General features: G+C 38.5%; 1 protein-coding gene across 3 annotated transcripts in view; it reads left to right on the top strand.

The window, feature by feature from the left end:
* LOC149821201 (uncharacterized) overlaps positions 1-12517 on the top strand; it is an 82595-nt gene that overhangs the window by 55371 nt on the left and 14707 nt on the right. For all 3 annotated transcript variants that reach the window (XM_089982798.1, XM_089982797.1, XM_089982796.1), the window contains one exon: positions 11877-11943. In XM_089982798.1, the coding sequence (XP_089838924.1) occupies positions 11877-11943 (67 nt within the window). The remainder of the gene's footprint in view (positions 1-11876; positions 11944-12517) is intronic.

The following is a 12517-nucleotide window of genomic DNA, read 5'->3' as shown; positions in this document are numbered from 1 at the left end:
CATCCAATTGCCATAGTTTCTATTGTCTTATCACATCAACTGCAAGCAAAATCATTATGATAGTCATATGGGCCACATGTGCAAATGTCTCAACAAAGTCAATTCCAAATTGTTGACTATAGCCCTTTGTTACTAATCTTGCCTTGTATCGCTCAATTGACCTTTCTGCTATGGTCTTTATCTTGTAAACCCACTTGCAACCCACTATATTCTTCATAGGTAGAGGCTTCACCAGATCCCAAGCATGCATTTTCTCTGTTGCCACTTCTCCTTAGGAACAACCTCTGCATAAGAACTGTGCTCAACATAGGAATGAATTAAATCTAAAATTTCACGTTGTCTGGGAGAAAAAGACATAATATACAAAACGAGGGGGAATAGACACTCTAGTACTCATTGCAAAGAAGAGGAAGAAGATGAAGGAGATAACAAAGAGGGAGGCTCCACATGTAACGACTCTAACTCATACCCCTTGAAAAATGCAGATTTTTTTAAACCATTGCGGAAATCTTCCCAGAAACCCGAGGCCTTTACCGTTCTAGTCTCAATTCGATAAAACAACCAACCACAACAGAGCTTACAATTATCATCCATACCAAACCAAACCAAATATTTATTGAATAATAAGTGATAAGTCTCGAGACAATTGCATAAATGAAGAATTCAGAGTGTAGTAACCACTAAATGTAAAGAAAAATAAAGAAGACTGAGCCATACTGTTCCTCTGTGAACTGTCTAGCAAAAATGTGACACTCGTAGCTCTTCCAGAAGCCAGTCGCTTCACTGATCATCTGCGGCTGCGAAAAACCATAGAAGTAGGGTGTTAGAACCGAAATCTTGAGCACATGTACTTCTAATGAAACAAGTGAGCTAAAGAATACAAATAAGATTTCATGCAATAGTTCAGTGGAGTGCAATTATGACAATTACATAATTCAATTTAGCATTCATGCAACAAAGAGCATTTATTAAGCATGAAAGAACATTAATCAATAACAGAGATCATAATTTAAATAAGCAAGACATTTAACATATATTAGAAATTAAACATCATACATCCACCAACATATAATAATTAAGGGAATAGGTAAAATGTACATGATCTAATGCATAGCAGGAATATGCATGATTTATGTGCAATGCTCGAACACCTTATTATCTTTACTTAAGATTTTCCTTTCCATATGCATGCCCTATTAAATGCACATAATTTAAGTTTTCTCTTTTTAATTACCGTTGTTTGCGGATAATTGTTGATCCTAATTTATATAAGAAAATACAAGAATAGCCTTAAGAATAAATCTCTGTACAAAAGACTAATTAGGAGGGGTAACATGCTAAATAGTAATACATCTATCTCTCTTCAACTGATGAAAATGTAGACACAAACATGTTATGTATGATAGTCTTCCTAGAAAAGGAAAAATTTAATCAAGTTATTCACACAACTGTTAAGGTTTTTGTATTTATTAGCCTTGATGATGGTCTTTGTTTTACCCAGTGTTGTGAAAAGCATTGAGGAAATACAAGAATAGCCCTAAGAATAAATCTGTGTACAAAAGACTAATTAGGAGGGGTAACATGCTAAATAGTAATACATCTATCTCTCTTCATCATATAAAAAATGTAAACACAAACATGTTATGTATGAATAGTGTTGTGAAAAGCGTTGAGGCGTAGCGAGGCGCTCCACCAAAATCTGAGGCGAGGCGTAAGCCTCGAGGTGTAAAGCGTAAGCCTCAAGTTTTTTTTGAAAACTTAAAAATACTATAAAAAATATCTAAAATTATAAATAAATAAAAATGCTTTATTGATGAAGCAACAACCAACAAAAAATAAAAAAGGTGAGGCGCCTTATGCCTGCATTTGAATTCTTCATGTCAACACTTTCTACTGTTACAAACCAAACATTACTAAGGTGGTTGAAACTTGGAACATCCCATGTCAGCAGGAGACCCTGCCAGATACATGGGCTTTTATCTGAGGAGAGGGTGAGAACCCAAGCCTGAAACAACAAAAGTGCGCAGCCGAGCTTCCCCATGGATGAGCAAACTGCAACACCTACCCATCAAGAATCGAACAAAGTGGTGAAGAAGAAAAGTTGTGCTATCCCAAATCGAAAACCACAGTAAGGATGATGACCACACCATCGGGTAGAAGGGTGCACCTTTCACTCCCTAGTCCCTACAATCACATGTTTCATCGTGTGTGCCTGAAGCCATGGATGAAGTGTCATAGCAAATGCCCATTTTTTGCCTTTACTTCTCGGAAGGAAGCTAAGAATTGCAGAGATTGCAAGCACCCACATTGAGAATGCGAGCAATGATGGCTTCAGCATTGCTAAGGGCAATGTCTAAGGCCTTCAACTTCAATTAAGTGAGGCGTGTACGCAGGCGTGCCTTTCCCTGAGGTGTACGCCTCAAGGCGTATGAGGTGTGCACTTCAGGGCTTTTACGCCTTATGCCTGCGCCTCAAGGCACAAAGCCCCTCGCCTTGAGGCGAGGCGTGCTTTTTGCGCCTTGAGGCGCGCTTTTAATAACACTGAATCAACGTCTTTCCTTCAAGACTCACCGATTCTCAGTTTTAGATCTCATTCATTTTTCAAATCTGATTTTATCTATACTTTTCTGCCATCATGTCCTGATCTAAACATCCCTTTTTTGATCGTCCCTTTCAGATCTGATCAAACCACAGATCTGCGTCTGTCGACTCTTCAGGATCTGATTAGCTTATCAAATATGTCCTTCTCAATACAGAATCTGATTTTTTACATCAGAATCAAAACAAAACATATACATTTTAACCCAAATCCAAATTCTTTTCTTCAATGAGTTTTATTTGTTTTTGATATGTGCTATCACCTTTGGAGTTGGTGGCAGGTCTGATTACATTCTCTGCAGATCAGAATCATTACCTGTGCAGCCCAATAACAGCGTAAGAAAGGATATAGCCGAACGTATCTCATTCAACATCTGAGCAACATCTTTTATTCTAAGTCTGAGTCGAGAGCCTGATTCTAAAAAAAAAAAAAAGGGAAGACAGACAGATTACTCCTTTTAACTCTTGGACTCTTTTGTTATTTCAGTACTTGCCTCCTCCATCAAATTCTTACACTTCCTTTATCTATGGATTCTCCTTCTCTCCCATCGAGTTTCCTTGGCCAACTTATTTCTAAAAAACTCAATAATTCGAATTACCTAACCTGAAAGAAGAAAATTTTGCCCTTTATTAGAAGTCTGGATCTCTCTGGACACCTTGATGGGTCCGTTCATGTCCCACTAGAATTTGTTCTGCAAGAAGAACGAGATGATAAAAGGGAGGCCTCTACCAAGTTGGTTCAGAATCCAGACTTTGTGGCATGAAGGAGAAAAGATCAGGCAGTTTTGGCCTACATTACCTCTACTCTGTCCCAAGAGGTATTGGTGGCCATTCTAGATGGATGTTCGGCTATGGAGCTCTCGCAAAAATTAGCACAGACGTACTCTCAGATCTCAGAGGCCAGAATTTTGCACTTGAAAAGAGAGTTTCAACTTTTGAGAAATGACTCTCTATCTGTCATAGAGTATATGAATAAAGTCAAGAGCATTACAGACCAGTTAGCTATGGTTGGTTGCGAGGTTTCTGACAAAGATAAAGTTCAACCGGCATTAAATGGACTTGGCCATGAATATCACGTGTTAGTCATATCTCTCCTGTGTCTACCTTCATTGCCTAGTTTTGAAGATCTACGTGCAAAGTTATTACAGTATGAAGTCACCATTAGAGGCGAGGAGATAACCTTGACCTCGAACAATCATGATGTGCTAGTCATAGGGATGATGTCAGGAAGGGGACATTGAGGTTTTTGAGAAGGACGTGGGCAAGAAAGAAATGGTCAAGGGGGTCGAGGACTACTCCCAACCCCTCACATGACGCCTAATGCTTTCTCAGGGAACCAAAACTCCAGGAATGTACCAACCTGTTTTCAATGCAATAAAAGAGGGCACATTAAGGCAAATTGCTGGTTTAATCCACATAATAAAGGCAAATTTAATGGTGTTGGGACTTCGGCCAGAGGAAAATCAGGGGAAGGATCTAAAGATGATGAAAAGGACAATGTGAAGAATCTCCTAATATCTGCCCTTTCAAGCCTGAGCTTTAAATAGAGTGAGCAGGAGGCTTGGTACATTGACTCCAGGGCTGTTGTACATGTGACAGGTGATGTTGGTAAGATTTCGAGACCTGTTCCTTATCGTGGTAAATACAATATTAAAACTGGAGATGGTACTCTCCACCCCATATCTCATGTTGGAAATACTCTTCTTCTATTATCTAATTCTTCCCTATATTTATCCGATTTCTATTATTCTCCCAGCATAGTTAAAAATATTGTTTATGTTTCTAAACTTGTTGACGATACCAATTCTTCTATCGAATTTACTCCTTATTCTGTATGTGTCAAGGATTTTCTCACGAAGAAGACGCTCGTTGAAGGAGAACGATAGGGAAATATGTATGTTCTCAAGGAGTCTTCTTCAGATCGTGATACTTCCTCAAACCTACAGAGTTCCTAGTCCATTTCAGCATTATCGACTAAAGATAGTTTTAGTCTCTCTCAGTGTAATAAGTCAGAAGTCTGACATCATTGTTTGACTCATTGTAGTCGTTGTTTTATTGAAAAACTTGTGTCAAGAGGACTTGCTCCACAGTCTAGTTTGAGTCTTGAGTCCGATGTTTCACTTTGTTCTAGCTGTCAATTGTGTAAGAGTCATGTTCTTGCATTTAATTCAATAAATCAAAGAGAAATTATTTATTCTGATGTTTGGGGACCTGCCCCTCAATCTTCTTTATCTGCAAGTTGTTATTACGTTATCTTCATCGATAGTTATTCCAGATATACCTGGATTTACTTTATGAAGCATAAGTCTGAAGTGTTTAAGCTTTTTCGTTCATTCTATACTCTAATTTGTAACCAATTTTCATCTAAAATCCAACATTTCCAATGTGATGGTGGGGGAGAGTATTTATCAAAGGAATTTACTGAATTCTTTCAAGCTAATGGAATAAGTCGTCTTATATCTTGCCCACATACACCACAACAAAACAGTGTAGCGGAAAGAAAACATCACCATATTGTGGAAACTGCATTGAGCATGTTACATGATAGCCACATTCCTCTCAATTTGTGGACAAAAGCCTTCCATACTGTTGTGCATATTATAAATCGTTTGACAATGAAGCTTCTAGAAAGTTAATCTCCTTATTTTACATTATTTGGAGTTTACCCTGATTACAATGAATTACGGGCTTTTGGTTGTGTTATGTTCACATTGACAGTTCCTAACATAACAAGTTCCAGAACAAAGCCTGTAGATGCAAATTTGTGGGATATGCTGATCATTACAAAGGATATCATTGCTATGACCTCGTTACTAACCGCATCAGGGTCTTGAGGAACATTTTTTTCGATGATACTAATTTTGAAGTTTCAATGAGTGCAGACGGGCACAACAAAGATATTGAAGGATACCAACCATGGCTTGCTGCTGAACTATTTGATCATCTAGAAACACAAGGTACCTTGTCACATCTTATACAACCTGCTGGACAGAATGAGACAAATGCATCGTGTCAAAGGGAAGAGCCGCCAGATAAACAAATTAGTTCAAGGCCCATTTCAGAGGTCACAAGATTTCAAGGAGCTATCTATACACGACAAAAAAGGACCAATGATCAACAACTTGATGTTCTACCCAGGAAGTCTGCGCGGACCCGTCATCCCATTGAAAGGTGGGTTAGTTATGATAACTTCTCTACAGAATTACAATTATTCATTTCTCAAGTTGCGAATCCGGACGAACCTGTCACCTTCTCACAAGCATTTAAATCAGTCAAATGGGTGGATGCTATGAATGAGGAGATGGAGGCTTTACATGAGTGTGGAATTTGGAAGGTTGTTCATAGAGCTTCAAATACCAATGTTGTAGGATCTAAATAAGTTTATAAAATAAAGTATAAACTTGGTGGATCTATCGAACGTTACGAGGCGAGGCTAGTAGCTAAGGGCTTCACACAAGAATACAAACAAGACTACGAAGAAACTTTTAGCCGTGTGGTCAAAATGACAACCATTCGACTAATCTTGTCTTTATCAGTTAACTATGGGTGGCCCCTCGGTCAACTAGATGTCAAAAATGCCTTTTTGCGTGATAATCTGAAAGAAGAGGTGTATATGGAGAAGCCCCTTGGTTATGCAGAAAACAACTCTAGCACACATGTCTGCAAACTACAAAGGTCAATTTATGGTTTAAAACAAGCCTCTCGCTCATGGTTCACCAGTTTCTCTCTTGAAATTCAAAGGCATGGATTTCTTTGATCTCATCTGGATCATTCCCTATTTTTCTTTCGAGATCATCAGGTAACCACTCTGCTTCTTATATATGTGGACGACATTGTCATTACTGGGAATTCGAATGACCATATAGAAGTCACCAAAGCTTTACTTAGTCAGAAATTCAAGATGAAAGATTTGGGTAATTTGCGGTATTTCTTGGGCGTCGAAGTTGATAGACAAGGTGAGCGTCTCTTTCTAACTCAGCATAAGTACACGTACACCTTGGATCTATTGTATAAAGCAGGAATGAAAGACTGCAAACCCCTTTTTACCCTTAGCGTGCTCAATCATAAGCTTAGTTCTCAGGATGGGGAACCATATGCAGATCTCACACAATACCACAACATTGTAGGTATGCTTCAATACCTTACATTCACAAGACCAGACATTGTATATGCCATAAATCAAGTGTCTCAGTTTATGCATGAACCACACACAGAACATATGAATGCCGTTAGGCAGATTCTTCGATACTTGAAAGGAACTCTTGGGGATGGCCTAGTTTACACCAACTTGTTGTATACACGGATGCAGATTGGGCTGGAGACCCGGATGGCAGGCGGTCGATATTAGGGTATTGCGTTTTCATTGATGGGAACTTAATAGGCTGGAGCAACAAGAAACAACGTGCCATTTTACGGTTTAGCACCGAGGCTGAATATCGATCTATGGCAGTAGCCACAACAGAGGCTACGTGGTTGAGTCATCTTCTAACTGAATTAGGCGAGAGTGTTTTGCCTACCACTCTCTTGTGTGACAACCAGAGTGCTATACAAATAGCCTTCAATCCCATTCATCACAGTTGCACGAAGCATATAGAAATTGATCAACACTTCATTCGGCAGAAAATTGAAGACAAAGAGGTTGAACCTGCTTATATTCCGACCACAGATCAAGCAGCTGATTTGTTCACCAAAGGTCTTACACATGTAAAATTTTGGTTCTTAAAAAGCAAGTTGTCCATGGTGCAACACCATGCACAACTTGAGGGAGGGTATTGCTTCGATATCGGTATTGTTTCCTTACGGGTCTGGGACTCGATCCATATCATGTAAATGTTCTTTGGGTCTTGTTGTATTTGGGTTTGATGTAGCATACCAGACCCGACCCGACCCGACCCACATTGTACATTAGGTATTATATATTGAGGCTATAGGGCACGACGTGAAGGAGTGAACAAAATCATTAGTCGACGCCCCTCTTTCACAATGATTCTTCTCTCTCTATTGCAGCAACATATTCTGGTACAATTTCTCACAGTGAAAAGCGTTGAGGTGTAGCGAGGCACTCCACTAAAAACTGAGGCGAGGCGTAAAGTGTAAGCCTCAATTTTTTTTTTGGAAACTTAAAAAAAACTATAAAAAATCTAAAAATACAAATAAAAAAAATGCTTTATTGATGAAGCAACAACCAATAAGAAATAGAAAATCTCAAATAAATACTAAAACCTATGTCACACGGACTCGGCTAGGGAGGCGCCGCACCTGAGTCGACACGCCCCGACACAGGTGCGACTTCGGACACGGCCCGGACTCGGTCAACGCCGATTCAAACTCGGTCAACGTCGAGTCAGACTCGGTCAACAAGTCGAGGCCGAGTACGACCTTGTTTTGGACTCGGTCAACATTGACTGAGTCCAAAAATATCCATTTTTAGGGCAAAAACAAAAAAAAGATATTTTCATATATATATATATATATATATATAGTCTCAAACATAAGCCCCAGAAAAAAAAATTCCGGGGGGCGCTGCAACATTATTTTGTCCGCGCCGGGGGGAGCCCCCGGACTCCCCTTTCTGCAAGGGCAAAAGTACAATTTGCAAAGTTTGTAAAAACACTCATGCTGGTGCCAAACTTTAGAGGACAATATCCACATATATGCACACACTGGATATATTATTATATATATTTTAAAAAATATCTCTCTCTCTCTCTCTCTCTCTATATATATATATATATATATATATATATATATATATATATATATATATATATATATATATATATATATAGCCGAGTCCCCATGTCCAAAATTTTTAAAATTGCGCCGCACCCGTGTCGCACCCGCACCCATGTGACATAGACTAAAACTAATTACATAATGTGTAATATCCAAAATACCCCTAATGGGTTTCACTTATTACACACACACACATATATATATATATATATATATATATATATATATATATATATATATATATATATATACATACACTTTTAACATTTAACAACACCAATTCATGAATCACAATTTCAGAAAATTGGACACTACATGTCAGGACTGTAAGTGTTCTTCTTCTTGAGGCGCAGAGGGCCTCGCCTCAAGGTGTGCTTTTAACAACACTGGTTTTACCATTAAATGACCCTTTATCTGAGATGTTGAAGTACTATATGATCAGATTGATAAAACTAGCTTAATAGTTATAAGCGTCTTGCTCTTATAAGTACCGCACCTCAAGGCACACTTTTAACAACACTGGTTTTACCATTAAATGACCCTTGATCTGAGATATTGAAGTACTATATGAGCAGATTGATAAAACTCGCTTAATAGTTATAAGCGTTTTGGTCTTACAACTACCATACATAGGGTGCATGTTTTTTTTTTACGACGAGGAACCCTTGCCAATGCGAGAAAAAACCCAGGTGGGACCCCACGGCCACCCTGCCTTATGTGGCCCACCTCTGAAAGCTACAGACACACCCATGTGCCAGTGGGGTTTGATCCAGTGCCTTCAACTCAGCACCCTCACAACCACCCCACTGGTCATGTGGGCGATCCCTGCAGTTGTTACGTAGGGTGCAAGTTAAACCTTACTCCTGGAAAAGACCTTTCCTTGAATCTCTGCCTAAAGAATTTTCCTGTAAACCACCACTTGTGCTGGGGGAGGGGTAAGGACGACCTTGAGCTGGGTTGGAATTATACTGATGTATAAGGCATTTGTCTGGTTCACCAGTTAGCCATCCTGTGGATAATTCTGTCATGGTTGCAGGTGTGGCACGAGATTTCCACATTGCAGATTTTCTACTGATAAAGACAATTTATATTGTAGTTGTTTTTTTCCCTGTTGCTTGAGTAGGAGTTCTAGTAATTTGGAAAATTTACAGGAGTGTGTAAATGAAGCACATAAAATTTATAGGTGTGGCACAAGATTTCCACCTTGCAGATTTTCTAGTGATAAAGACAATTTATATTGTAGTAGTTTCTTTTCCCTTGTTGCTTGAGTAATAGGAGTTCTAGTAATTTGGAAAATTTACATGAGTGTTTAAATGAAGCACATAATTATGTATGACTTTGATGTGGGACCTGACTTATTCCTTTATGAGTATGAAAACTATTCAATTTTCTTGAGGATTGAGACATGGTTCTGTTGTTCCACACACACTTAAAGCATAAAATTGTGCGTCCTCATAGGGGTGGCCAATGGGCTGGACTGGCTTGCTAATCGGCTGGGGCCATTGACCGAGTGAGCCCGGTCAAGCCCTGTTCAGGAAGGCCCCTTGCCGAATGCCCAGCCCATGGCCCACCCATTAGGCCCACGGGCCTAACTGTGCTGGGTCGTTCCAGCCTGTTAATGAATAAATACATATATTATATAATATATGTTTATGGACACACAAATTTAGATAAATAGTCATTCATTTATATTTATATTTTTGCACACACACACACACACACACACACACACACACACATATATATATATATATATATATATATATATATATATATATATATATATATATATATATATATATATAGAGAGAGAGAGAGAGAGAGAGAGAGAGAGAGAGAGAGAGAGAGAGAGAGAGAGAGAGAGAGAGAGAGAGAGATGCTAACCACTTTTCTATCTAACCACCATGCTAACTGGGCTTTTGAAGGAGTTTTCCATCTTTTCCTTAAATCTGACCGTACAGATGCATTCTTCATGCTTGATTTTATGGGAATCGACTCTTGGATCATCCAATTCTGATACACAGGTAGGTTTTTATAAGGTTTTAAAAGTCGACGGTCTAAGATTTTCGTAAATATTCAAGGCTTAAAAAATCATGTTTTCATCGAAAAAACATGATCCAAGTGTCGATTCCTAGTAAATCAATCATGTCAAGCACATTTGTACAGTCAAATTCAAGTAATCCATGGGGAAAACCCTCAAAAGCCTGTTTAGCATGGCAATTAGCTAGAAAAGTGGTTAGCAGCTACCACCTTCTCATATATATATACATATATATACTCGAATCAGTAGATTATATTTACTGTAAATATGTTTATCAAGGTGTGAACTAAGTATTTCTGGTGCTTTTTCTTGCGAATCTAACCCTGCAGATGCATTCGGCACAGTGTGCTAGGAATTGACTGTTGGATCGTGTATTTTTGACAAAAAAATATGATTTTTGGATGCTTGAATATTTACGAGAATTTTGAGCTGTAAATTTCCAGCCTTAAAAGATCCTGCTTATGCATTTTAGTCAGCCAATCCGAGAGCCGGTCCCCATAAAACCAAGCATGTAGATCACATTCTTACAGTGAGATTTAAGAAAAAAACAAAAAACCCACCAAAATCTTGGTTCATACTTCATACTCTGGTATATATATATATATTTATATATGTATATATATATATATGTGTGTGTGTGTGTGTGTCGGGCTAGGCCGGGCCAGATCAGGATAAAAAATCCCACCCAAGTCCGGCCCGTTGCCACCTGTTAGTGAACATGTAGGAGGCAAGTCTCTGAAAAAAAAAGAAAGAAATATTCCTCTTGCCTCCTACAAATGTTTGTCTTGTAATGGAAGTATCATTGACATTGTTTTAGACTCATTCACTAATATCAACTAAATCCTAATGAGGCTGACTATTGTTTGGTTCAGAATTTATTTGAGACCAGTAGCTTATGTGTTGCGTAACATGGATACATCCCTAGTGGATACCTGTGTTGACATTTGTAATTGTACATGACAAGTTGGATTGGGTCAGAGCCGAAGCAAACCTGACCTGAAACCCTGGGTTATTATTATTGTTATTATTAAAAATCTTGACTTGGTAATATGGACAGGGTCATTTTAATCCCTGTACCTGACCTGACCTGACCCTGCAAGATTGGTCTAATTCAGCTGCTGGCTGACATCAAGGTGGGGAAGGGGGTAAGGAAGCGGAGGGAACAAAAAATAGGGGTTTTCACCTTTTCTCTACTATCTTATAGACTTATACTGAGCCTCCATAAGAGTGGATTCTAACCTAACGCATACCCACAATACCCGTTTTGGGTGTGTGTGTGCACATGCACAAACTCTTCTAGAAATGACATAGTTTATGTGTTGATCTAGAATTCATAGTAGTTAGACTTCACCTCTTTGGGTATGTAATTCGTTTTATGGGGATCATCTTTGCTGTCAGACAAGAATGATTCTGGATATTTGATTGTTCTACCTTCTTTCTAACCTCCATTGTTTTACTCCATCTGTTTGCATTTTATTTGATATAAACTTGATCATATCAGGCATCAGAAAGAAGAGGCGCTTAACTTTCGTGTGGCTAAAACCAATGAAGCTAGTGAAGTAGAGAAGGTATACTACCAGCAAAGCTTTCTTTAGGTTGCTTATCCTGTGCATATCAGCATGAATCATTCATCTAGGTATATCCATGTGGAAAGCTATAAATAGTGTATTTTACTTGTTAATGTTGAATGTATGATCTGGATGTTGCGATGTTGTAGCTATTTTTTCATAAAATATTGGTTGATGGCATTGGGAACAACTCTATGATTTGAATGTTGTACACCAATGTTTGAAACGTGAAACTGCTGCTGTTTGTTTTGCTGATACTGTTGCATTATCCATGTACCATATGATTGTCCTTTTATCTTATCATTATCATCATTATCTAGCCTTGTTCCGACTACATGGGTTTGGGTTTCTCAGTCTTGTATCATGTTATAACCTTTTCACTCTTCCTCTAATTCTGGATTGGTCTCCCTTTGTTCCCCTGTAATTTGTCACAAGTCTTCGTGCAACATACCTAAAATATCTTAGGTGACCCACTAATTTCTTTTCTTCTATCAACAGCACTCTTAATCTTTTGACATTAATTTCTAAATTTATCCTTTTCTTTTGCGTATGTGTACCTTAACATGTAAGGTCT

Source organism: Nuphar pumila, chromosome 12 (genome assembly GCF_984573655.1).
Source record: "Nuphar pumila chromosome 12, dmNupPumi1.hap1.1, whole genome shotgun sequence".
In the NCBI taxonomy this organism is placed as follows: domain Eukaryota; kingdom Viridiplantae; phylum Streptophyta; class Magnoliopsida; order Nymphaeales; family Nymphaeaceae; genus Nuphar; species Nuphar pumila.
Note: the sequence above shows the minus strand (reverse complement) of the source record. Positions and strands in the feature narration are given on the sequence as shown.